Source organism: Channa argus, chromosome 2, assembly GCF_033026475.1.
Source record: "Channa argus isolate prfri chromosome 2, Channa argus male v1.0, whole genome shotgun sequence".
Lineage (NCBI taxonomy): Eukaryota > Metazoa > Chordata > Actinopteri > Anabantiformes > Channidae > Channa > Channa argus.
In genome coordinates, this window is record NC_090198.1 from 10,086,730 (window position 1) to 10,112,853 (window position 26,124).

The 26,124-nt window shown below is 42.1% G+C and overlaps 1 protein-coding gene across 26 annotated transcripts in view; it reads right to left on the bottom strand.

Moving 5' to 3' along the window:
* Positions 1-26,124, bottom strand: part of celf6 (CUGBP Elav-like family member 6) — a 138,672-nt gene that overhangs the window by 25,944 nt on the left and 86,604 nt on the right. For 17 of the 26 annotated variants that reach the window (XR_010912350.1, XM_067495235.1, XM_067495248.1 and 14 more), the window contains exons 3-5: positions 21,847-21,895; positions 11,610-11,738; positions 7,806-7,885 (exon numbers count right to left, since the gene is read on the bottom strand). Coding sequence is in view for 25 of the 26 variants with exons in the window: in XM_067495235.1 (XP_067351336.1) it covers positions 7,806-7,885; positions 11,610-11,738; positions 21,847-21,895 (258 nt within the window). In the remaining variant the exon portion in view is untranslated. The remainder of the gene's footprint in view (positions 1-7,805; positions 7,886-11,609; positions 11,739-21,846; positions 21,896-26,124) is intronic. The other 9 variants (XM_067495234.1, XM_067495232.1, XM_067495225.1 and 6 more) reach the window with 4 other exon arrangements.

Sequence of the window (26,124 nt, forward strand, 5' to 3'; positions counted from 1 at the left end):
GTAAATTCAATTAGTTTAGTATTTTGGAGTGCAGATTTTCAGCCTTGTAGGACAACAATAATATCTTTTGTAACAAGGTTACGTACAATCATCAGTTTTTTCAGATTGCACCTGTCACTTCAGTGGGCAAAAAATCAGCTAATGAACTGATGTTTGTTAGCTTAAGCTGTCTTTGAATACCTCACATTCAACGCATAGTATTTAACTGTTTAAGAAAATTCAAAACACAGCAAGACAATAACAAGACAAAGCAAATTGTAAGCTTCATCCAGAGTGAAAGAAAACATGTCCGATGTCACTAATTGAAAGGGTCTATGGCTCAAGCTGATAGTTGATGCCATAACTAGAGGTGTGCTGATGTATGAGCATAGTGAACATTAAGTACGCTACCCTAAATACAGGCCATTTAAAAACAAGGTTACTAGATGCACGCATTACATTAGCATCTTTTATTCTGCAGTTAAAAATAGATGTCTCATGTGTGTTTCCCCCCGAGAATTAACCTACAACAAAATGTTGGCTACATGTTGGGGAGCTCATCTGTCTCAGTAGCGGTGTGTCAACCTTGTTTAATGAAAACACAAGTGTGGAGTCTTTGCATCGCCACGAAGGAGAAACAATGGTTAACATGTTGCTAATTTCAGTGGTGTGGTGTCCAGTGTAAACGCTCTAGCTTTCCAAAACTAATAACTCTAAGCCAGTGGAATTGAATATGCAACAGTTCATGACTGCAGTCATTTAGCTGTCAGCAATAAATGGAATAGAAGAGTGAGTGATATTTGCTTTTGTGAACTTTCCAACTCCACTGTATACACTGGGAGTGAACTGTGATCCTAACCAGATCCCACAGGAGTCCCAGTCCCCCACTGGTGAAGCTCCACTGAATACAGTACTGGGTAATTAGGTCTGACAAAAGCCTTCGGCATGTGGAAGGCGTAGTATTGACTAATGGCTCTGCCTTATGGCAGATATCGTTCCGTATTGATGTCCATGCTCCTGAGTTTGCATCCAATTAACTCATTTGAGAGACAGAGACCAGAGTCAGTTCCTCATGTGACATCCAGGCAAGGAGAGACCGAGTGAAAGTGTCTATGTATGAGTGAGAGACGGAGAGATAAAGGCAGAGAGGAAGAGGGAGGATCAGGAGGCTGCCAGGCAGAGAAAGCAGCCGCAGACGCTGTCAAGAGGACCAGGCTCCTATTTAATTACAGGCAAAGCATGCTGGGAAGGAGCACGGAGCACCACCAGGACAGAAGGACACAGGCAGCCAGGGGCCAGTGAGGATATGATTAGTAAGATCATAAAAGCAGAGACAGGAGGAGAAAAGGACTGCATAATCACAACCTGGATTCATCTTTCACAGAATGTCTCATCCTGACAGAGTCAGTACAAATTCAGGCTTTGATTTAGATTTCCATATTTTGTTTGGGTGTAGAAATTGAAAATGAGAGTGAACTTCAGGGTAAACAGTGACAGAGAATTAGGATGACCAGTGTGATTGATGTTTCATACACGCCATTTATGTGTATGAATGTACAAACACCTGTATGTACTGTAAAGAAAACAGGAACTGATAAAATTAGACTTAAGTGCTGCTTTATGTACAGACGGCACGTTACTAACGGCGAGCTATCCAAAGAGAAAATCAAAGAAACAAACAAACCTATTCCCAATGGGGCTACGTGTTTTAGCAGCACAGTAAGAGTGTGTATTCAGCGACAGAATAAACATAGTTTCACCCTTTTGTAGTTCATCCTTTCTCGATGTTATTTCATAGTAATTCGTACAAAAATGTGTGTCCTATTTTTATAAGTGCTTCATTAAATTTTTAACAGGAAAAGCTGAGCGTGCTATTGAGAGGGCAGTTTGCTAGGGTGGTCTCGTGCTTTGGGGTTTGGTTAGTCATGGTTGCTGCAGAAAATCTTACATAATTCATACTTATATTTTTATCCAGTCTTCACCTGACACTGATCCTCCCCATGGCAGCACTTTTATTTCAGAGTCTAAATTTTTCTCAACAAGTTAGACATTTGTTTAGTAAATGCAAAAAAAAAACCCACAAGTTTTTGTTAAGAGTTTTTGACTAACTCACATTAAAATGTGTCATATAATCCTCCTATTAATACAACCAAGAGAATGTGTTGGCTGGAGATAACTGTGAGAAAGAGTCTGAGGAATGAAGGAAGGCATCAGCATGGGCCCCAGGGATAGTGCGTCTCAGATGGGATCCTATCAGAGCCAGCCAGCACCCTACCTCAGGCCAGAGGAGACCCATCTGGTGTTTCTCCCTCAATGCCATTTCAATTAGTTAAATCAGTACTCCGACGTAGCGACATTAATGGCATGTTTTTTTTGTTTTTTTTCACCTAATTTCATTTCTTCCTACCACCTGACCTTTTTCAGTTCTCAACTTTGCGGGACAGTTGCAAGACTGGTCTGTTGGAATTAATGAGGATGGCTCTTCATCTCCCTCCACTGTCAACATATTTCTCTATGTTGCTCAGGTCTGCACACAGCAAGGGGGCCTGGCATTTAGATCATATTCGTTTTCCGTATTTTGTATCCATGTATTCTTCTTTTTATTTAATACCTTCTGAACAGTACATTGTAAGCATTAGGTCTTTAAAAGCCCAAGGCTGTCTGAACTCACTGCACCATGACTTGGGATGAGGCGAGTCTGGCCTGGTCTAGCTTCTCACAGCAGAGTCCTCTGCTGAGGATGACATCACAGGAGGAGACCCAGTCTGCAATGTCTACACTGAAAAGTCTTGGCAGCCACACTAAAGCACTAAAGCATTGCAACAGCCTCTGCAAATGTTGTCAGCACTGACACTCATGTCAGAGCCTAGGTTTTCTGACTTTCATGGCATAAAAGACAAAATATTCCCTCAAAAAAATCTCAGTCTTATCCTCACCCCTCAATAGCAGAATTTCATATTCTCACATCTCAAGCGGATGTATTCTGACTCCTAGGCCTAATCAGAAAAAGCAGATTTCAGAGTGTGATCCCCCTCATGGATCAAGAGTTTGTATCCACAAAAAAAAAAAAAAAAAGAGTAATATGTGGCCAGGTAATGAAGGAACAGGTGGCCTCAGACAACAGGCAATGGATGCAAAACAGCCAGTGCTCACCGGTAGCAGAAAATCACAAGCTGACAAACAAACAGAATAATAACCCTCATCGGCATGACTCCTATACCTGGAGAGAAAATGAATTCACTGAATTTGATAAGGGCCAACAGGGAGCCTTCACTTTTGACAGGTACAACCAAGGAATTTGTCATGGGTTCAAAAACTAATCTAATTTCTTGAACAACACACTTGACTTGTGAAAATCTCCGATATTGGATTTTGTATAGGCCACAAAATGTGTAGATGGAAAAATACACACCGGTAATTGAAGGATTAGAACTCAACTAAACCAGTGAAATGCCATTACGCTTTTATCTCTGCATTACTGTTAGACAAAGGCTCTGGTGTTAAGTGTCTACCAACAGGTAAACAGACACTCATCTTCCTGCCTCTACAGGCTTACAGCAATATAACACCATACTCATTGAGGGGAAAACTGTCATTTTGAAATGCATACTAATGATCAACATATAATATGCAAAAATACCTTCCTCTCATTCACCAAACATGTAGCACTTACTACTTCATGATAAGTGTCTAAAATTATTAATTGGGAATTAATAATTTCAAAATTAATAGAATACACCATAACAAGTTTGTTTGGTAATTGGATGAACCCCCTGCGGGGATTGTATTCAACTCTCTGAACCTTGCTACATCCCTGCTAGCCTCATGGGAGGATTGTCTCTCATTAGCAGTTGAAGATGCTGTCTTGGTCTGGCCTCACCGTCCACCACATACTGCTGCAGCTGCCGAGCACAGCGCATCAAGCCAGAAGACACAGAAGAAGAATTATGTCACTAATAATGGTATTTTCACTTAGAATACTACATTTTGTCCAAAAATAACAGTTTTCGTTATAATGAATTAAAAAGAAAAACTCTGTGTAGTGCATTAGCTACAAGCCTGCCAAGATTCTACAGTAGTTTCATGTGGCGTTTGATGAATTTTGTGTTACAATGACAATGTTCTCTGGCTTGGTCTTATCTCTCATTAATCCAGAACTATAGTATCACACACATGCACACTCTTGTTGCTGCCAGCGCCGGCAAGCTCCACAGGCCCTGTCAGCCACGCTGTGACATCGAACATGACAATGTCTGCAATTTGCTGGGTGCTGTCTGCCTGCCCCTGGCTTTGCCATTTGAAGTTTTGCCACCTGTGCCTCTGCAGTCTTACTGTAATTCAACAGCTGAACCAGTGAGAGAACCTGTTCTGTGCCCAATCACCTTTTAAGTTAATTTTGGAAGCACCTGCAATCTGCAATAAACATCAATTAAAGCTATGACCCGATCTATCAGCACATGCCCTTTGGTGACATCCCTTGCCCTTAAGCTTCATTAAAACCTTTCATTCTGGGCCAGTGTATTTTGGTGCGGGCATTATTTATGGCATATGTGTGTGTGCCAGGTAACACAGATGCTGTGGAGAGAACATTAAGAGGGAGAGAGAGACAGAGAGGGAGTGAGAGACAACTCTTTGTTCAAGGTTCATCCAGACTTCACAGCTGGCACCAGGCAGTGAGCAGAGCAGCCCACTCTCTGAATCCTGCCTCCTGTTAGTCTGTTGTTGACGACATGTGGCAGTGATATTATCCAAATTAACTGCATCCCCCATTGGTACCAAGGCTATAGTTGGATACTAATGGCCACCTTGCCTATTAATCTGAGCGGAAGTTAGATATAGGGAGTGGAGGATAACAGGTGCAGGGATAGAAGAAGAGAGATATTGATAATGTGTAGGTTATTAATGCACTTTTGGATGATGCTTGATCAGCCTCAGGTCTGTTTGGGGCTCCATATGTTGCCTTGGACAGTCATCTGGAGCAGACCTCAGGTGGCTCTGTGGCAAAACCTAATGTAACTTTGCCTGGACTGCAACTTACACAAAACTCGTCATCATGAGCCAAATTCTGGAGAAAATCGCAAAACACAGGCTCACAGGAGTCCAATTATGTAAATCTCCTGGATGTAAACATATTCTATTGATTGAGTCAACAAGATACTTTGAGTAGAAGGTAAATATCTCGATTATAATCAAATTTCAGTAAGAGGCCTGTCATAATTGTGCACGTTTAGTATGGAACATGATTATTGTTTGGCTCACGGCCCATTGCTGATTAAATTCTGACCCTTGTGGTTTATTTGCCAAAAAGTTTGCTCTCTAGTGTGCACAGCAACTACACGCAAAGTTAAAGTGACTCTACCACTTATTTTCCTCCCTCACTACTTCAATGTAATGCAAAATGAGGCAGCATCAAAAAGATGTGTAAATTACATCTGGCTTCCAGGACAGTATCTGGCTGCCAGGAAGCGTCCGTAAATATTTATTGCGGAACATCAGTAAAGTGTGTGAAGGTGCGGATGTCTGCCAGAAAGAACGTGTGCTCATGTGTGTGTGTCCAGCTGTGCAGTGCTCAACAGACACACACGCGGCACTGGCAGGGAGATGCTTTGTAATTCATCATTTCTTTTACTTAAACCTTTTCAGTGGCCTTGTTCAAGCTTGAAAGAAACATATCCAAGTGTTAATTAACTGCAGTTTGACAAGAGTTACAGGTTTTCTGGCCTCACCAATCAAAACATGTCCACTTTATAGTGCAATACGCTCCACTGACCAAAGAGATTCTTGCATCATTGTCTTGCATTGCATATGAGGTCTTGTCCTTGCATAATTTGTCAACAAGTGCAATGGTCACTGTGTGTCTGCAATACAGCCATGGGATCAACGGGGTATTTGTGCATGTGTGTTAGCTGTGAAGCGAGTGACGTGAGTCTTATGCAGTGTTATTGATTTACCATTGGCCTAAGCAGGAAAATAACTGATACTGTATTTACATCATAACACTATCCTGCAGCATGTCAATGAATGCCAGGGTCCTGGGTGGATGAGACCCCAAGCTTGGGAAATACAATTAAAACATTAACAGGAGGGTGAGGAACTTCAAGCGTCCTACACTTTAATAATAACCTTAATGCTGATCAGGAAATGAAATCAGGAAGCACTTAACGAAAACAAAACAAAAATCGTCTTTTATTTTGAAGATCCACCTTAACTCTAGGGTCCTTTTCAGCATTATTGACTTGCTTATTAACCTCCCCTTTAGTTACTGTAATGAATTATCCCTTGATAAGTGTTTTCAAGTGGTTTAAGTGTTTAATATTCCTTTAACAAAAATGTTGTCTCCTGGCAGGGCCCGACTGTCACTGTTAATAATTTGGCTATGGCTGTTTTCAAGTTATTTGTCCAATGTTGCTCAAAGAGGCCGTGACTTGTATAAAGATGTTTACCTGTCCCTGCCATTTGACAGAATACTCAGTCAGTGCCTGTACTTTATCTCCTATCTATTGCTCTCCTACCAGGTTACTTTATTTTTTAAACACTTGTTTTAAACCTTTTACTCGATCCCCAGGGTAAGAAAACATTTAACCACTCTGTGTCCTTATCTTCAGTTAATTTAGTTCATTCATGCTTGTGTCTACTTGGAAACAAAAACATTTCACTCTTATCCTGGTGACAGTTATCTGTGTAGCCATTTTTATGTCCCCCAAGCAGCATATAAAATGTCAAAATTTAATTACACCATTTCTGAAATAATATGTCTTGGCTCACTAACTCGCGTAGATTCCCCCATCATGATGATGACACACTGTCACCCAGTACAAAAGCCACTGAATTCAAACTTACTTTTCAGCAACAGGTTAAGAGAAATATTGAAGCTTACGAGAGAGAACTCAGTCTTTCTCCCTCTTTGGTGATACTATGATAAACAATGCAATTATTACCTCAGAAATGCAATTTTAGGAGTGAACAATTGTATTGAATTAATAATTATTTGTGAGTTGTTATATTATAAGCTGTGCTGATTCTGCACTGTGAACTGACACCTGTGGATCATAGCATTTTGTGCTCCAGTAGGACTTCTGTGTGATCAGACCAGACGGGCTACCTTTTGGACCCACATTACATCATTGAGCCTCAAGCAAACGACCCAATTGATGGTTCAACTTGTCGGTTTCTCCGGCGACGAATACATCAATTTCCAGAACTGAAGAACTGACTGTTCCCTTGCTGCCTAATTTTTCACTAGAGGTGCCATTGTAACAAGGTAATATACCTGGTGGTTTTAATGTTGAACGTGTGTAGACATGGGCACTGTGACCTGTGCCCCATGTGCAGCCCCATACCGAGCAAGCTGCAATATCCTGTGTTTTTCTAACGTGTGTAGATTGTGAACAGGATTTCTTTTTCTATGCCATGGGAATGTTTTGTGTGATAATCTCTCTCTCTCTCTCTCTCTCTCTCTTTATATATATATATATATAAGTATATGTATATATAAAAGATATTCTGGATTCTTTTCTGTGTATGTTGAGAACTGTAGATTATGAGACTGTGTGTAAACACATGAAAAAGACAAAGGCATTCAGTACTGAATTTCAAAAGTAGCATCCTCCCGTGAGTGTTTGCATGCGGAATGGAGAACTTAAAAGGAAGCCTGGTTATTTTCATGGTGAGGCAGAACAGAATCAAAAAGTTCACCAGTTTTTGTTTTAAACTTTAACCCAGTCTACCTCAAATAATTCATAAAATCATCACCACAGGGCTAACAGCTGGTAAACAGACCACCAAGTGGGATCACATCACACATGGTTTCATATTGTGTTACTTACAGGCATAGTCTGTCCACCATGCAAGCTGTTGATTGCTGCCTGGGCTTCTGCGTGGCTGGAGAACTTGACAAAGGCACAGCCTGTATACACAAAAAAAGAGAGGAATGAAAGGAGGGGGCAACATCAGGGAGACAGGCTGGAATATGGGGGGAAACACCATTCATTACCTTTGTTTTCATGTTATCTGGTTTGTAAATATATTCTGCCATTTGTGTGTTCAGCGCATAACTCTGAATAAATCAGTCTTAATTGTAGTGAAGGCATTAGCTGCATGGAACATCCTGTCCCTCGCCCACTTATAATTCCACCCCCTCCACTTTGGAGCATGGAGCCAAGGCATTTACTATCCTGACTTGTTTGTGATTATTAATCTTTAATATTTACACATTGTGATTTGTGTGCAGTCACTCATAAAAGAGATTATGATGACAAAGGCATAGTATTATAATCTGCCTATCTAACTGAATCTTTGCTCGCATATAATTTCAAATGGAGGGTTGCTTTGCTCAAGGGGCATTCAAATCATCTTAAATCTGTCGTGTAGTTAATGCACAAAAAGGGAAAGTCAACATAAAAAGTTGGCCGCAAGACAGGGGAACAATTGTTGGCAGCAGTGTTTGCGAGTCGCATTGCATTAACAATTCAAATTATGTATAAAAATAATAATAATAAATAAAATACCAATAAGAGGAAGAAGAACAAGAATGCACAATTTGTGTTTTGGAAGCTTACATATCCTAACCAAGTGTATATTGTATGACTGTGTAGGCAAAAGACAGGCACGAAGCGACTATAACATAAAGAGAAGGAGAAAAAACTGAAGTGCATTGGAACTGAAATGTGGTAATTTTCCAAAAGCCATTAAATTAAACAGGAGCTCTTTTTCTCTAAGCTTTATGATGGTTATAGACTGCAAGAGGTATTCTGTTATGTCCTATTCTTATCCTTGCCTTCAGGTACCTCATGTGTTAAGTCAAGAGATACCTAATTAACATACTTGTGGATTAATCCTGGCCCCTTTTTATTAATCAAATGGCACCAATGTCTAAGAACCAGACAGGCTTTTCCTGAGTACAGTGCCTAGTTTCATGAGAACCGTTGATACCCACAGTATGTAAAATGGTTACATGTGTTCATATAGATTTATTCACTCTACATTCCCACAGGAGTCATGATGATTCATTCAAATTACAAACACTTATAAGTAGGCTCAGGAGAAGTTCTGTGTCTGGGAGCAAGCCATTCGCCTTAACATATCAGCTTTGCTTCCCAGACAAACAAATTATTAATTTCCTGACAAAATGTAAAGGATTGAACTGGGAGGCATGCAGTATGTGCACAATCAATTTACATTTACCTGAGCCTTTCAATCCACATTCCAGCCACTCAATAAATGGTAAGTGGTTGAAAATGTGTGTGGAAATGTGGTTAGTAGTAAAGACCATGTGTTTTCTGTACTGTCAAATGTCCTCAGAGCTGTACAGATCTACAGAGAGAAGCAGATAAGTCAAAGAAGCCTTTGATTCTGTCACAGTCCTCTCACACCCTTTTACTTCACTTGAACGCCCCTCTGGATAGAGGCTGGAAAGGTCTTTATTTGTCCGAGTGAGAAGCTTCTGCTCTCTGTGCCATTTGACTGGAACTGTCTTTGAAGGAACAAACACTTTTTGTAGTTGAAATAATAAGACATGGTTTGTTCTCGCAAAAAACATTTGGTTTAGTAAGGCAAGATAACCTGCTGGTGATTCCCTCCCAAGGGAATTAGATATTTTGCCAGAGTGCCAATGACCTCTGCAGATCCGCCCAGCTAGAAAGACTAGAAAATGCAGCAGTTGGCATATACCATCACCGACTAAGTCATGTCAAGCATACGATGTTGTTAAACCTATTTCTCTATCAAAAATGCAGTACTGACCAAAAAAACGAAACAAAACATTAAGGGGCAGAGCACGACTTCTCAAAAGAATCTGAAGTGCTATAGCCTCATAAATTATAGTGCACATTTGAGTTTTTGAATTTGATGGTGCAGAATGAGTTGGGGTAAGGGAAAACCGAAGATTGTATTGCTTTCAATCGAGAGGATCTGCACTGCCTTTTGAATTCCCGGGGTAATAATATGTATGCATGAATTCCATCCCGCTGGATGGGTGACATTTATAACACAACTTAATTATAGACCTAAAAGCCATCTCTCTATTATTCCTGACAATTCAGGGCTCTATTCAACTCTGGCAGCAAGTGTTGCACTTTGAAAGTACTTTGAGGAGCAGCGCCATAGAGAGATGGATGTTAAACTTCTCGGCCTTTTTATTGGGTGAAGAGGGGTGCTGAAAAGCCTCTGAGTGGCATACATTTACATCAACAGGGGACAAAGCCTCCATCATGGAACAGATAGCACTGTCAATTTCAAGGTCTGTCTCATTCAAATTATGGGAACCTCATCCTGAGCGAGGCGGCTGGCAAAATAATTTGCCATAACATCCCGTAATGATTGCGTGAGACTATTGCACAGTGAGTGATAGGACCAGATGTATATGTCTGTCTTTGTCTGGTGCAAGCATTCATAGTTAACATTACTCCACAGTTTTCCATTTCATAGCAGTGAAGAAACTGGGATGATCAAGCCAGTGATAATAGCGACAAATACGGACACGAGAAATATGTGGCAAGTGGAAAAAAAGACAAAGAGTTGAGGTGTGGGGTACAGGTGGGTGAGAAGTGAAAGTGTGAATGAGGGAGAAAAGTAACTTCTGTCTGACACAGCAGCACTGGCCTTATTTCATTTGATGTGCTGTCAGTCAGCTTGAGGCATCTGAGCAGACAGGAAAAGGGGGAGGGAGAGACAGCAAAAAAAGGGAACAGGCCAGGGAGGAAGAAAGGTAGTGGGTCGGTGGGGCGACACGGAGCAATAGACCCGGGATTAACAGTGAGAGGAACTGATAGAAACACAGATAGATGTGTGGTTCTGAGCAATATTTTTGGCATTAGCACTTCAAATATAGCTGAGACAGGGGGAGCCTCTTTCACTCAATTCTTTCACGAACAATTCTACCCACATTACACATTTCATAGCCATCCTTAATTTGACCATTTTCTCCTATCTATTGCACATAAGCCTCAGACAATAATGTAGAAGCTGTTCCTGCATGCAGGCAAATCTGCCGCACAGTGAGTGACAGCAGAGAAACCCAGAACCCGACTGCTTTATTTACAGTGGGACATTATTGTCCAAGGGTGTCTCTGGGGAGGGATGACGGGAATGTGGGAAACAAACATGATTACACCCTCCGCTTTTCAGATAACAGGAAGAGGAGGAGAAGGAGGGGAAATGGGTGAACAGAAAGACAAGGTGTTGTGTGATGTATTTGCTGAGTACGAGCCCAGGGTGTGAGGAGCTGCCATGAAGAAGAGACAACATAAGAAAAAGCTCGGAGGGAAAGAAAAAAGGAGTGAGAGGTAGAGTGAGAACAAAAAAGGGGGTAGGGAAGTATAGAAAGCAGCGAGAAGAGGAAAGTGGGAAGAAGGAGGTGTCGGAGTGCGGTGACAATGAGGTATGAAAGAAATGCAAGTGAGACACATAAGAGATGGTGAAAAACAGAAAAGCTGTAGGGGAGGATGAGTTAATCAGAAAAGCAGAGTGGATGGAAGATGACGTTAGTGAGTGCACAGCAGATGAAGCATGGTTTTAAAAAATGTAAAGAGCATGAAGAGAAAGAGAGACAGCACACACACAATACAGAAAGACAGAGAGTTTAAGAGGGACAGACAGAGGAGAACAAGAGTGGAAGGTGTTTGGGCTCTGACCCTTACTGGCCCCATCAGGCCCTCGCAGGACGGTGCACTCCTCAATCTGGCCGAAGGTTTCGAACAGCCGCCGGACGTCGTCCTCGCTCTGCTGCTTGCCAAGCATTCCCACAAACAGCTTCCTGTCTTCTGGATAGGAAGAGAGGAAGGGGGAGGAAGAGGGGATGGCAGAAGAGAGGAGAGAACAGACAAATGCTACAGCTGATGGCACCGTTCTGCTGAGCTGAGAGGAAACTTGTGCAACTCAACCACCCCAACCCCCCTTTTATCAGTAGTCTGCTGTGTTGAGCCTACGCTGCTGCTACTGCTGCTGCTGCTGCTGCTGCTGCTGTTGTTGTGTGTGGTGTGTCACCCCACCCTAGTATGAGGGGGTGATATATTCCTGTTACCATTGAGCTATTCAAGTCTGCCACAGGTGCGTTTGATACATGTGATGCTTTGAGCACTGTGGGTTTCAGGTAAAGGTAGAAAGGTAGACAAACTGTTAGATCAATGAACACGTTTGAGGCACTAAGTTGAAAAAGAACATGGAACAAGAACACGGTTTTACATTAAATAAGCAGGAGTAAACTTTGCAGCCTTTTGCTGGCCACTGAATAATATCTACAGTTTCAAAGATCTTCTGTGACTTGCAGCAGAATCAAACTAATGAAACACACAAATCTTTAACCAATCTAAAGCTGTTCATGCTGGTTTCTCAATCACTCGGCTCCACTTTATGATTTTAGTATGTAAAATATGTCATATGGAGACAAGGCACTTCTTCAGCGTGAATGATCATGGAAAACATTTAGGAAAAAAAAAACATGATTTCGTGCATTGCTAAGTGTTGGTCTTTGCTCAAGTAAAAAATGAAGCTTTTCAGCATAAACTTGTGGATAATTAATAGCCAAAGGTTCGCACACTGTCATTTTCACTGTTAATCACAAAAAATAAAACTAGAATGTGCGGGACATTCAGAAAAATTCAATTTGTGCACAAAATAGTATGTAGAAAAATTCGACATACTATTTTGTGCACAAATTGAATAACTGTATATATAGGTAGAAATTAAACAGCATGTAGTTTTACCTGGCTAATATAATTACAATAACTGTGGCTAAGACCAACTGGTTTCTCCTTAGTTTAGTGATGAAGATTGGAGTTAGCGGAAAGTACTGTAAAACAAATTAACACTGAAAGCTACAAGATCCGGTTCTCCTGCCCTGAAACCAATGCATATATCTGTTGAATCCGTTGTAGCCTAATTAGCCAGCTTAGTTTCCACAATAATGAATATATGGTGTTTTTTTGTGTCGCAAACTATATATATTGACCGTTCAGTTGTAATAAATTTTCTAATGAGTACTAGATATGAATCAAGCAATCAAACTGTCATACTTTTAACTTTGTCCTAAAATGGAAATGGTTGTAAGCAGTCCCCATTGCACTAGAAGTTGGAGATTTTAACATCTGGCCTGACATTAAACACTGACTATGCCCAGTTTCCTAATCAATGCTCAAGTGGAGTGAAATTTGCAGAGTTGCTCCTCAAAAGGTTTGAAGGGCAGCTCCACTTATACGTATACCTTCACATTACTGCATGTCATTGTTGCTTCTTGAACTCCAGAGGGCGGCACTTAGGCTCAGATGTATGGCCTCTATACCACTACGTTTTTGGCAGTCAGGAAGTTGGATTTTTCTAATTAATCTTCCTGCTGCCCTGGCATTAGACAGAGCATTCATCTTCCTTACGTGTTTTACATTATGCATCCCCTATTCCACTGTGTTGTGGAATGAAATGGCTACTAGCAAGAACCCATCGCCAGAACTGATGGAAAGTGGCAGAAGGAGCAAGAAGAATTTATTGGAAATGACACTGTTGATCTTCAGTGTGAGTCATTTGACTGGTAGGGAGCGGGCTAGGAGTGGGGAGGAGCGGAGGGCGACAGCATCACCTGGGCCTCGACAGATGTGACGCCTCCTGTACCTGCCAGGCCCCATTAGACGCAGCTGTTCTAAAAATAAAGCATCAGGGCTTCCTTTGCAGCAGCAGGGAAATCGGATCCTGTTCCATTCCTGTAAAGTTCAAATGAGACACGTGCCTGCTATCCGCTTGGCCACACAAATGAGCACCTGCATAATCAATAAGGCCACACTGCTTGCTCTCTACCGCTGGTGTTTTAGCTAAGTGTCAGTCCATGTTCATGCAGTCATGCCTCACACAGCAGGATTTCTCAAACCCACCAGGTGAGCCTGATACTACTGCTCATTACTGTTCATCCACTGTTGGAGCTCCAGTGTTGGAAGTGAGCGAGAACTCTGAGGAGATCATCGTAGAGACAGACATTTATGCTGTCGACTGGGATTTAGCGAAGACAGACAGTTGGACAGACAGCTAACTGGATATTGGGCATCAGTGGAGAAGTTTTGAAGCTGTAATGTTGTTCTTGAACGAGTGTTTCAGAGATACTGTCCTCCTAAAATACAATAGGGCCGGTACAAACGATCCACTCTAACAGCAATGCACAAATACATATCACCACTTGGTGACATCTAGTGGTTATAGTGGGGGGTTGGGATGGTGGACACGTGGACACAGGAAGTTGGAGTTGAGTGCAATGTGAAAGAATGTGATATGATGTTAAGGAAGATTTTCAAGGCAAGCAGTGGATTTTTTGCTAACCCTAACCAACTTAATTTAGTGCCCAACTCTAACATAACGCTACCTTTTAGTGCCTAACCCTAACCAAAGTGCTGTGTTTGCAGAGTTTAAATCCCAATGGTTTGATGGTTTAGAACAAAAAAAAATAATAATAATTTTTGTCTCCATTGTAAGCACCGTTTTTATTTTTTTACTGAAGAACACCAAAAGGGTGCTATTTCACTTTCTGCTTCCCTAAGTAACGAGCTTATATATATCAACAAATGGTCCATTGGATTGTATGAGAGAATACGGACAAATTACCTCTAGGGTCGCAAAGGTTGGAGGACAGGTTGGTCTCAAGTCTGACCCCTGTCTGCGGCAGCAAAAGTGAAACATTAAGTCAAGCAACAGTGAATCCAGAGCACACTTGACTTTGTCCCCTCCATCAGTTAGATTTTCACTCAGGTGTCACTGGTACAACTTAAATGGGCAGAGTGCCGTTTTACAGGCCTCCTGTAGTGTGTTAATGTTTTGGGACAAAAGTCTCATCTTGGTCCTGGCCCGAGGAGATCTAATGGCGGCTTTACAAGGCTAATTAACAAGCCATGAGCGAGGTAATGAACTTTCCAAATGTGCTGGCAAACGCAAAAATAAATTACACCCTAGCGAAGGCATTAAAGGAAGTGTGAGTGTACTTCTGAGCCTTCCTCTGGGAGAGCCACTGTGAGAAAATGAATTTGGAGCTGCTATCTTTTCATTGCCTGACCTAAGAGTGTCTCAGTCGGCTCACTGCATGCCCTGGCCAGAGTATAGATTGCTATTAATTAGTCCACTTTGCACCTGTCTCCAAAGAAGCTCTTATTGGATTTTGTCATTTTATGAATATGAATAAATATCTTGTAATGCACCCTCTGCACAAGGAGATGACTCCATGACTCCAAAGAGTTATCCATTAAAAGTGGGAAGTGGAGAGGAGAAAAGAGCCCTCTTCTCCAGTACAATCATGTATTTGCATTAAGAAGGGTGAGGACCTTCCTATGGAACGGTCTGGGTATATACAAGTATGACAAAGCTCATGAGCTGACTCTCTGACCTCTTTGTGCTTATCTCTCATTGAGAGCAGCTCATCTTATCCCTCTAACAGAGTTGAACCACATACCTGGAGAACATTTGAGCTGTACAGCACTTCTCTGCTCTACTCTGAACAGACCTTTGTAATCTGCGCATTTCAAACCTTGCCACTACTTAAAAATAACAATGTGTGTGCATGTGTGGATAATAGTTAGCTACATATTTTGGATTTTCCTGTATCATTGCACCCTCACCATTAATTAACCCATGTACTTCTGTAACATTTCTGCTGTATAATTTAAAATGTAATTAGCAGGGTGCTATTAAAAACAGGTTTTGGTGTATGAATATGTATGTGAACACACACTCGCTTCCTTTCACATTCATGCCAATGCACACGTCTTTTCTGTTTCCCCGGTGACTCCTCTCTCCAGGCTGAAGGTGGGAGCAATTGTGTGGAAAATGCTTCCATGTCAGTATCAAGCTATGTCCAAACTGAGGTGGCATGTGGACAGCCCCATTTTATGAATGCAAATAAAAAAGCAGATCAAAAAAAGTTATCAAAACACTACTGACATCTGACAATTGCCTGTCCCAGGAAGCCTTTTCATTTCAGCACCCGGTATATTAAAAATTAATGGATTTTACACAGACGCCATATGCTGTCAAGATTGATGCTTCTCTCTCTGGAATAAAGTGCTACTTGTGTTGTAGGCTGTGGTATATGCATATAGATTGTACTGTAGTTTTCCCTCTCTTCTTCTTTAGTCTTTTCGTTGCTTTGTCTGTAGCTTTCTCTTTACCCTTTCTTGTCATCCTTCACCCTTTCTCTCCAGGCAAAGAATCAGTTGCTGTGAAGTCTACTTTTCAAAAGTTTCTTCTTTTGTTTGCCAATAATGGGGATATTCATTGTAAAGTATTACTCTCCAGTGTTGTGGTAAATATTTCTTTTTTTCCCTCTTTTTTTTCTATGATTCTATCACCCGCCTGCTGGCGGTAGTCAGGAAAACTCGGTAGTAGTAAGTGTTCAGTAAGCATGGACAGCTGCATCCAACGATAAAAGATGCCTGCTAGGCCGCTGGGTGCATTTCAAATGCAGAGTAATGTTCCAGGCAGCACAACAGAGAAGTCGTACTTCTTATGGACTCATTAGAAAGGCCTGATGCTGGTGCGCTGTTGCCTGGGAGGCCCGCCACCAGACACGCTCACACATGTAGGCGTACAGACAGCGTGTACAAAATCTTGGGAACAGCTTCTTAATATTGAGTTAGACTTTTTCATCATCTACTGTATCTTCCTATTGTGTAGAGGCTATGTGGGTCTGTTTTGAGTTAAAGAGTGCTATTGCTTTCATTTTATATAATGAGAATTAAACATTAACATATACTAAACTTTTTTTAAATTTTATGCTCTCATGGCTCACTTCTAGCATATTTTAACTGTTTAAATCTCAAGGTAATAATACTTAAAGCTACAGTGTGCAACTTAAAGGATAACCTTGCTCATTTTCTAAAATAATTCAACAAATATTGTCCACAATCCCCATACAGATGCTAAAACTGAATATGAATTTTCTGCTTATGGTTGATCCCTTGTGTGCCAGCAGGCTGGAATAGCTTGTTCATCTGTGCCATAAACCTCCATGGTTGTCTGAAAACTATTACAAACTGACGAGCCAGGTACACGGCTCTACAGGATAACATATTTCTGCATTCCAAAACGTGTGCTTGTCATATTTTTTTACAAATATTACTCCACACTGCCATGTACTTGACTAGTCAGCTGGACATGAGCAAGCTCTCTGGTGGAGTTATGGCAGTTCACATCAGGGCAATATTTATGTCGTCCACATCTTTTGGAACGACGAAACATCCAGGGGAGCTCTGTGTCTGGCTGATGTGTTTTTAATTGTTTTTGGACAACATGGAGGTCTAAGGCCCAGATGATTAAGATCCAGGCTGCTGGCTGATAACTAACCAAAGTGAGCAGAGATGATTCAGTGTTTCCGAAAGTCACTGAATAAAGCCAGATCAAAATTTTAATATATTGTTTTTTAATTGGTTAATTGATTCTCAGGGCACAGATTTTTTTCATAAAAGTTTTGAAATAGGTATAATCAATGTATTTGGAAAACATGGTCATGTTGCAAGATGACTGAAGGATAGTTATTTTCTATAATGGCATTAAGTGGAAAGAATTACTCAGATCAGATTTTCAGTATATATATTGGAAATGTCTCTCAGTATAGACCAGTGAAAAAACATTACATTTGTGAGGTAGTGAGGAAATTTACACTGATCAGCCTCAACATTAAAACCAATAGGTTGGTTTGATTTTGTTACTTTATTTCTCATGTTAACACAGTTAGGGTTTGCTAACATTAATGGTTGTCATGCCCTTAACCGTAGTACAAGTAATACATATTAACGTTGTAAGTCATCTTTTTAAGTTAAATTCTTTAGATGTGATATATGATATATGGACAAGAATTGTTTAATTTGAAATGGGTGAGACTGTTTTCCCTCTTTGTAAAACACTGGACAAGACACAGTTCTTTTACTTAAAAATAAAATGTTAGTTAAACAATATTCAAAATATTTCAGCGTTAACATGTACAGTCCATGTGTGTTGTCGGAGTAGTAGTTGGGTAGTTCCTACAGTTAAAATGAATTGCAACCACACACTAACCCCTTCTGCTGCTGGTCCCAATCTGATGTATGCAAGTGGATTATCCACTATAGTGAGGTGGTAAATGGAGTAATCACAGGAAAGCAAACATTTAAATTGTCAGTGTATCAGACATGATGAGAGGATACAGGCTTTGTGTTTGTAAATGCATTACTCATACCACTAGAGCTGTCACAGCCATTTACCCAAAGGGGAGTGGGAGGGGAACAATAAAGCCTTTGGTATGCATGATCAAAACCAACAAAGAACAATCAAGGAAACTTGTGAGAAATTGGCAGTTGCAGCCTCTGTCTAAATGTTTTAACGAATTTCTAAATTATAAATTGTTTCTCTAATGAGTAGACCCAGTCATTAAATGCCCTAAAACTCTTCACAGATACGCTGCAATGGACAATGCTGGCAGTGTCTGTCCATGTGTCTCCGTGTGTGTCAGAGTATTTCTCTGTGCGCATACATTCTCTGCCACCAGGGTTCTTCTTGACTTTTCAGAGTTTTGCACAGTTGTGTCCAGAGGCACAGAGGGATCTTTTGGCTTCATTTGCATGTAAAGTGGAGTGCCCTCCAGACAGCCCCTCCCCTGTGGCCTGCCAGACGAAGCCAGCCAGCAGCCCTCACTCTTTCCTACCTGCTGGGGTGGGGCATGACAGCTCAGTGCGCAACATCTTAAGGTCCTGTCAATCTCTACACTGCCCGACTCGGGTCAACCTTTTGAAGAGCAGCGGGTTGGCAAGGACAAACACGACCCATTCACTCCCCTCGGCCAGACAGACAAAAGGCATAGACACGATATTAAAAAGACTCACACAGGGCTGGAGAGTATCAGATGGAGGGATTGTGATGCTCCTGGCACTGTATAAGCATCCAATAAAACAAAAGTATGAAGAGCTAATAAACAACTAGGGTAAGAAGACTGTGTAGACAAATGCACTATGAGTGGCACATTGTAAAAAAAGTCGATGTTGATGGAGGTTGCTGGGCATTTTGGGAGAGTGTTGAAACCATCTTATCAGAGTTAATAAAAGGAGAGGGTGTTGCCGGCTGACCCATCATCTCTCTTCTCATCAGTGTGGTCTCCAGTCTCTCAGCAGTGGCTAGTGGAGAGGGACTGGCTCCAAGATTGTGTTTAGATAATGGCCATCTCCAATCATAGATAATCTGGCCCCATCTTTTCTTCACAGACACAGCAGCAGACAAGGTCAGGGGGAAAAAGATTCCTGGTGAGGCGAGGAGGAGATAGAGATGGGGCGGCTCTGAGATGATTTACTGCTGAGATTCACTCAGCTGCCTCCATCACCCTCCGTTAACTTTCTCATCCTGTCGTCTCTTCTCCTCTCGCTCTTTTTTGTCTTCCATCTCTCACTCTCTCACATTCCTCCATGGGCCTTCTACTGAATCCCTACCTCTCTCTCTCTATCACTTGCTTCATCTCCTTTGTACTGATGTTCCACTGAGATAAAAGCAAAAGAAAGCAAGAAAGAGAGAAAGAGAGAGCACAAAATGTCTACTTCTGCTAATTTTAGATCTTTTGGATGGAAGCAAATAGCTTGGATTTAGTTTGTTTGTTCCTGCACTGACCACAGATGGATTGAGCAAAAGACCCATTGATTGTTTCTCAGTTTCTCTTGATATTAAGATTTGATATAATTGGGCAAGAGAAAGTTGTGTTAAGCCCATCAGATAAATGTGGACTTTGTGGTGAAGAGGTTGGCTGACTCGAGGAACAGAAATAGATTTAAAGGCTGTGAAGCTTTTCTTCCATGCTCCATTCTTTTTTGATAATCCATAGAAAAAAATAAAATATGAGTCACTGTAATAGGCAGCCTGAGAATCAGCTCTGTGATCCACGATGGCAGTCGAGCAGCATGATTGTACTGCACCAGGCCTTTCTAGCAATTTTCTGAGCTCCGGTTTTACTCTTCTCGACACTCCCATATCCCCAGAGAGATGATGTCTCTCGGGGACACAGTGAACAAAAGGAGGGCTACTAAGTCTCCAAACAGAGTAATGGGCCCTAATGCCTGCACCCGCATGTAATCGAGACCCCTGCACAAGTTCCCATGACAGATAATTGCGGATGTCTTTGCAGTGATAAATGTGACTCAGTTCTAAAGGTGCAAATGTACCGGTTCACCCCTTGATTTGACAATCTGGATTCCACAGTGGGTTGGTGTACCTGACTGATCCTCAGCCTTCCAGAGATGAATCCTTGCTACTTTCTCTCTTTTAGTCAGCCCTAGCTGGGCTGTCTATTTTCCTTTAACCACAGGCCTTCATAGTAAATCTCATTTCATTGTCAGCCGCGACTGTGGTTTACTTCCCTGGCCTGTCTGCTGACTTCCTGTTGCCATTAACGCTCAATATCTCTGTTGGGGCCTGTCTACTTGGTCTTATTTCATTCTGTGCTGTGTCCTATCCTGTCCTCCCATATAGAAAGTTCATCTGACAGACTAGCAGGGGCTGTGCCAGCCTAAGAGCCCTCAGTATTTCATTCAGACTGCCTGTTCATCTCCTTTCTCTTTCTGCTGGAAAAAAAGGGTTGTAATTGATATTGGGACCCATCCATCCTCCCCTGTTAAGCCCAGAGATCCAATTTATCTTGGTGAGAATGCCGACTGGCTCTCGCCCAGGCCTTGTCGGTCAGACTTTGCCTGTTTTAGTTGGCCGTTAATTAAAGTGCCGCTATGACAAAAAATAAGATCTACATAGGGGTGTGTGTGCCAATAGAAACGGGCCATCTGATTCACACTTGACCACATAAATCAGCAAAGTGGCTCAGTCCAATCTGACCTAGGGAGTTTAAATCACCACTCTAAAATGCAAACACAGTGCAGACACCGACGAGTCTAATTAGATGCAATTCTGCCCATGAAAAAACGGGCCTAATCTGCATTAACCTTAGTGATGTTAGTCGCAAATTGCTTCAGAACGATCTAGTCAATCACCATGTCAGTCAGACAAATGATGGAGGACGGCGCAGGGGAAACAGCACAGTGTCAAAGTGCAATTGTTTTTTGCAGTGTCATGATTCATGCTTTTAATACATAGTTATAGTTAATTCATGGTGGAATTGAAGTGTTGCGCCACACACTGAATCAAAATGTGACCCAGATAAAATTTTGGCTGTTCCGTATCGTTCCACAATCCCAGTGTAACCACACGATATTAATACCGAAGCAGAATCATACATACATGAGAGTTTGCTAGTTAGGTACTGTAGGTAGGCACAGTGGGCAGGTAGGCTACACAGCCTCATGCTGCAAGCTGTGACTGTGTGTTCTGATACCTGTTGGTCATAACCGACATCATCAACATTTCCCATGCTGACCTCCGTCCACCACAGCATTAAAACTAGCAGGTGGTATTAATTTTGTGGGGGATCAGTGTATGTACATCTTTCCTACCTTCATGCATTCAGTCAGTCAGTGCCTTTCTCAAGGTGCTCCCTCTGAGCTGTACTATACATTTGTTAGATTTTAACTTTTCTTTGAGTGTGTTTTTCCCTGTTTCTTATGTGTAAGCAGGCTTGAATATCCCTCTGTATAGTTTGAGCAATGGAGGTCCTCCGCTGCACATTATTTTCCCTTTTCACTCGCATTTCTTTCTTTCTCTGTCTCATTCTCTGAACTGCTACTGGTGACTGTGAACCTTAGACAGCCCCTCTGCTGGCACAGATGTTAGCCAAGTAGAAGCAAGTGACCTATATTACAGGCAACTCTACTAACTCCCAGTGTGTCTAAAGTGAGAGCAGAATATTAAGGGTTGTGTGTACTGTTCTAGTGTGTTTGTGTTTTTGCATGTGTGTGTTTTTAAGGGGGGTGGGGGTGCAGTGGAGACCAGGAGAAGGTTAATTACCTCCTCGTCCTTCGCTGTCAGCTGGCTTCACCTGGATGGGACGGTTCATCTGGAGAGAGAAAGACAGAAAGGTAGAGGAGAAGAAAATAAAGAAAGAGAGAGAGAGAGAAGAAGGAGAAGAAGGGAAATCCTAGGTTAGCATGAAACGCAAGGATTATGTGAAGTGAGAAGAGAACAAGTGAAATGTGGCAGTGATCCTGGTGTTAATGTTCTGAGTTTGTCCTGCTTTGTGAGCTAAACAGGAAAATCAAACAGTGATGACGCTGTAAAAGAGATAAATCTGTGCAGAGCTTCATGCCAGCGTGTTTAATTAATCCAAGGCACTGCCTCTAGAGATGCCTGAATTCCCCTCACAGTTCAGCAAAATTAGCACTTTTCAATGACGGAGCCACACTGGGTGTCAGATGGCACTTGGAGATTAATGCCATTACATCAGCCACTCCCAGCCCCACAGGAGAGGTCCTTTCTGGATAGCCCTTGCTCTTCCTGTCCCCTCCTGGCTCCAGACTCCAGTCACTAGCTATATCCTGCTCATCCCTGACCCTCAACAATCCCTCTTCCTCTGCCTCCATCCCCTCCTCCTCTCTCGCCTCCCTACCCAGGTGCCCTTTGGAAAATCACAACCAATATGTCATTAGTCTGGTCAGCGAACCACACCCTGCCCCAGCTTCCTCCTACTGGAATCTATTAAGAGTCACCGAACAGCGTAGCTGCGAAACAGCTTGTGAAAGGTTAACAGTAGGGAATCGATAAACAGCCTTTCAAGATCCATTTCACAGTGAGGTGAAAGTAAAACGTGGCCAAGCTAACTTTGTCTCCACACACACACACTAAAATCCTTTTTAAAACTGCCTGCCGTGAATAAAAAACTCTCCTGGTACTTTTTGCTCATCTGACTATGGGTTCATTTTTTCTCACTCCACACAGTTTGAATATGAAAACAGTCAAGAAAACACTCAATCTTGTGCCTTCTCTGAAACAGGAATAATATCCCTTCTCTTTCTCCTGTAAAAAAGGGTGGGTGTTAAGAGCCACGCTCGAAGACCCTTGCTTATTGTGGCTACCCACGCATGTCATATTTGGCATTGTATTTTATATTTGGCATCATGTTCCTTTGGCTTCAGTCAGCAGTCGGCCTATTTCTAAATAGGCCATGCAGACAGGTCCAACATGTAAATGCCAATGAATGGCACATGGTGCTGCCCACTCAGATCAGTCAGCTAGGACAGCACAGTGGGTGTCGGGCCCTCAGGCAACGCGTTTGACAGCAGTTGACATGAGCCCAGACCACAGCCAAATATAGACCTGAGACTAGCAGACATGTATAGACAAGCGTATATGCGGTGACACCCTGGGGGTGTAAATGCACTCACCTAGCAATATCCTGTGACACTGGAACAAAGCTTAGAGAGATGACGACTGCATCATGAAGCTTCACACACACGCACACACATATACTCACACACGCACAAGGAGCAATAGCAACCACACAATTGGAGCTGCACTCAAAGATATAAATGGTAACTTTTACATTTTACCCTATGATGTGTAAACACTGTGGCCAAAGTAAATATACATGCTCTATTGCTATTTTCCCGACTGTAGGTGTGTCACTTTGATGGTGTGTGACTTTCTAGACACTAAAGGAAGGAGAAAACACTTCTTCAAATTACCTGTTGCTCACAAACATTGTTTTACACTACATTGTTTTGGGTTAGAATGATCATTCTTCATATGAGCAGAAACAAAGGTCATATGCTCAGCTTCTGCAGCAGTCAGTGTCTGATGAGTGGGAGTAAGGACATTGACCTGTCGACTCACTGCTAGTCACTCTGCGTAAACATCATTCAGGTGCCAACAGCACTGTTCTAACACATTTTACATGTCCTTTAACAAATTTCAAATTAAAAGGGAAGTGGCGGTGACTAGTACTTTTTTCAAGTCTTAAAAAGGGAGAAGGGGGGATTTGTTTTAAAGGGGAACAATGTGTCCAGATGTTTCTGCTACAGCCATTACTCTGATAGACACTGGTTCACTGAGGCTCTACATCCTTTCATCATTATCGTCACAATATTTGTGTGGCCTTAATCACCCATACTGTGACAGGCCTCCTCGTATTTCGGGCTGAATAAAAGCCATCAGTAAACCAGAGAACATGGCTACACCTGAATCTTAGAAAAAGTTCATGTGAGGTGAAGCGCTGAAGTGTGCGAGTGTGCAGTGGAGAGAATTAAGGTCAGTTGGAGCATTGTAAGCAGTAAGTTAAGGTGTGCTGTGTGTGCGTGGAGTGTCTTGACAGAAGCTCAGGTTGGGGGCAGAATTTGTCTCGCATAAGAGGTTTAGAGTAGCCTCAAGTCCCAAGATCCCTGTAGAGTGATCAGTCAGCTTCCAGGTTTTAAACGGCAGCGATTGGTCAGGAAGCTTCATTAGCAGCCCCTGAGCCACTGTAGTAACAAGAGTCATTAGACAACCCAAAAGTACACTTGGGGTTGCCAGGCAACCGAACGGAGGTGGCCAGCAGGCAGCAAGGCGGGCTGGCCGTTGGTCTGTGGGCTTTTAGCCAACCAATTGGCACTTCTTTCTTTTTTTTTTCTTTACTTGGTCCAAGGAGGTCATAGTGAGAGGGGAGGAAAAGGATTTCTCATCTCCCACCTTCCAGCATGTCCCACTTTCATGTCCCTTTTTAGTGACTGTGACAATGAGTTTTTAGAGCGAGTCTGCTGCAAGTTGGGCTCCAGCTTCAAGCCAAATTATGTAGTTCAGCATGATGCCAAACTATAGAGTTGTGTAGCGCTTAGATGCTGGTAGTTAAGATGTCGATGTAGTGTCCTCTCCATATAGTTTCTTGTGCAAACAAAGGGAACGCTTTTAGCACACAAGCTTACTGCAAACTGTATCTTCAAGTTCACTTTACTTTTCTCCTCTCTTATGCGCACGCACACACAAACACACATCACACATATGCACATACACTCAGAGGCACAAAAAGTCTTGAGGCTCAATAACAGCAGGTGGCTTAGGTGACATTTTAATCCCTTATTACTGAGTGCAGGATTAGCCAACAGATCAAGGCAGAGTTAATTATATGAATTCATCAGAGGCTGGGCAAAGAGGCAGCCTGCTTTCCCCTTGGGCCAGGACCTACCCCCACCCCACCACCCACCCTTTTCACACACCCACACATGCACGCACACACACACACGCACACCCACGTACTGAGATTGAGGACAAGTGACATTCTTTCTGTCTGAGAAACTACTTCCTTATTAGCATTGCTGCGGCAGAAAGCTAAGATAACGCATACAGTGGAGCCTCCAGAGATGCTTTAAGACAAATGACATTTACTACCTTCCCTCTGGGCCCCGCAAAATGAACTGCATAGACACTAGAGAGGAAGACTACAGGCTTTTTCATCCTGCAGATGTGTGGCTGCCGAGGCTGAAAGGAGTTCAACACCTTGGCCGTCTTGCTTTATCTTTGTCTCTCTCTGCCCCTTTGGCCTCCAAAACCAATATGCTTCCTACCACAGCCCCTTAATGGGTTGATCAATGCTGACAAATAGGCAGCTCATGCTGTCTTGCCTGGGAACTCACAGCTCTGTGCCTGTGTGCTGCTGCACTTCGAGAGTCCATCTCTCTTTTTCCTCATCTCTTCCCTTTTTCTGTCGTTCTCTTTCTTTTACTCACTTTTTTCCTCTATGTATTTTCTCCTCCTTCATGCTCTATTTCCTTTATGTCTATACATTCATTTTTTTTTGTTCTAATCTCCAGGAACAAATCTATATTTTTCATTCTGTTATGATGAATAAAAGTCAGCTGAAGTCACAGAGGGGTGGAGAAGCAACAGTGTGGAAGAGAGGAACTTGCTTACATTTTCCAGTGAAAGGCCGTGTGTACGTTTCAGAGGATACATTTAAGTGTGTTTGTGTCTGCATGCATTTAATTCTGCCTGTCTTTTTCTTGTGTGTATGATTGATAACAGTGCAGTGGAGTGAAAGAGAGACAAGGACATCACCGGCCTTTGACCGTGTTTGACCAAACTGTGTGAATACCACTGCTCACAAAGCAGACCCCATTCAGAAAAAGGTTCTTGTGGAACCATGGCAAAAGCGTAAGAACCTATAAACTTCCTCCACCGTTGAGTTACTGTGACTGTAGCTCTTACACTTATTCATTTTTTTTATAGTGGCTCATCCAGTATTAAGATGGATTTTTTTGTGATCCAAAGTTGAATTAGGCAAAATAAATTATACTGAGAAGGTCCTAATCTTGTATTTGA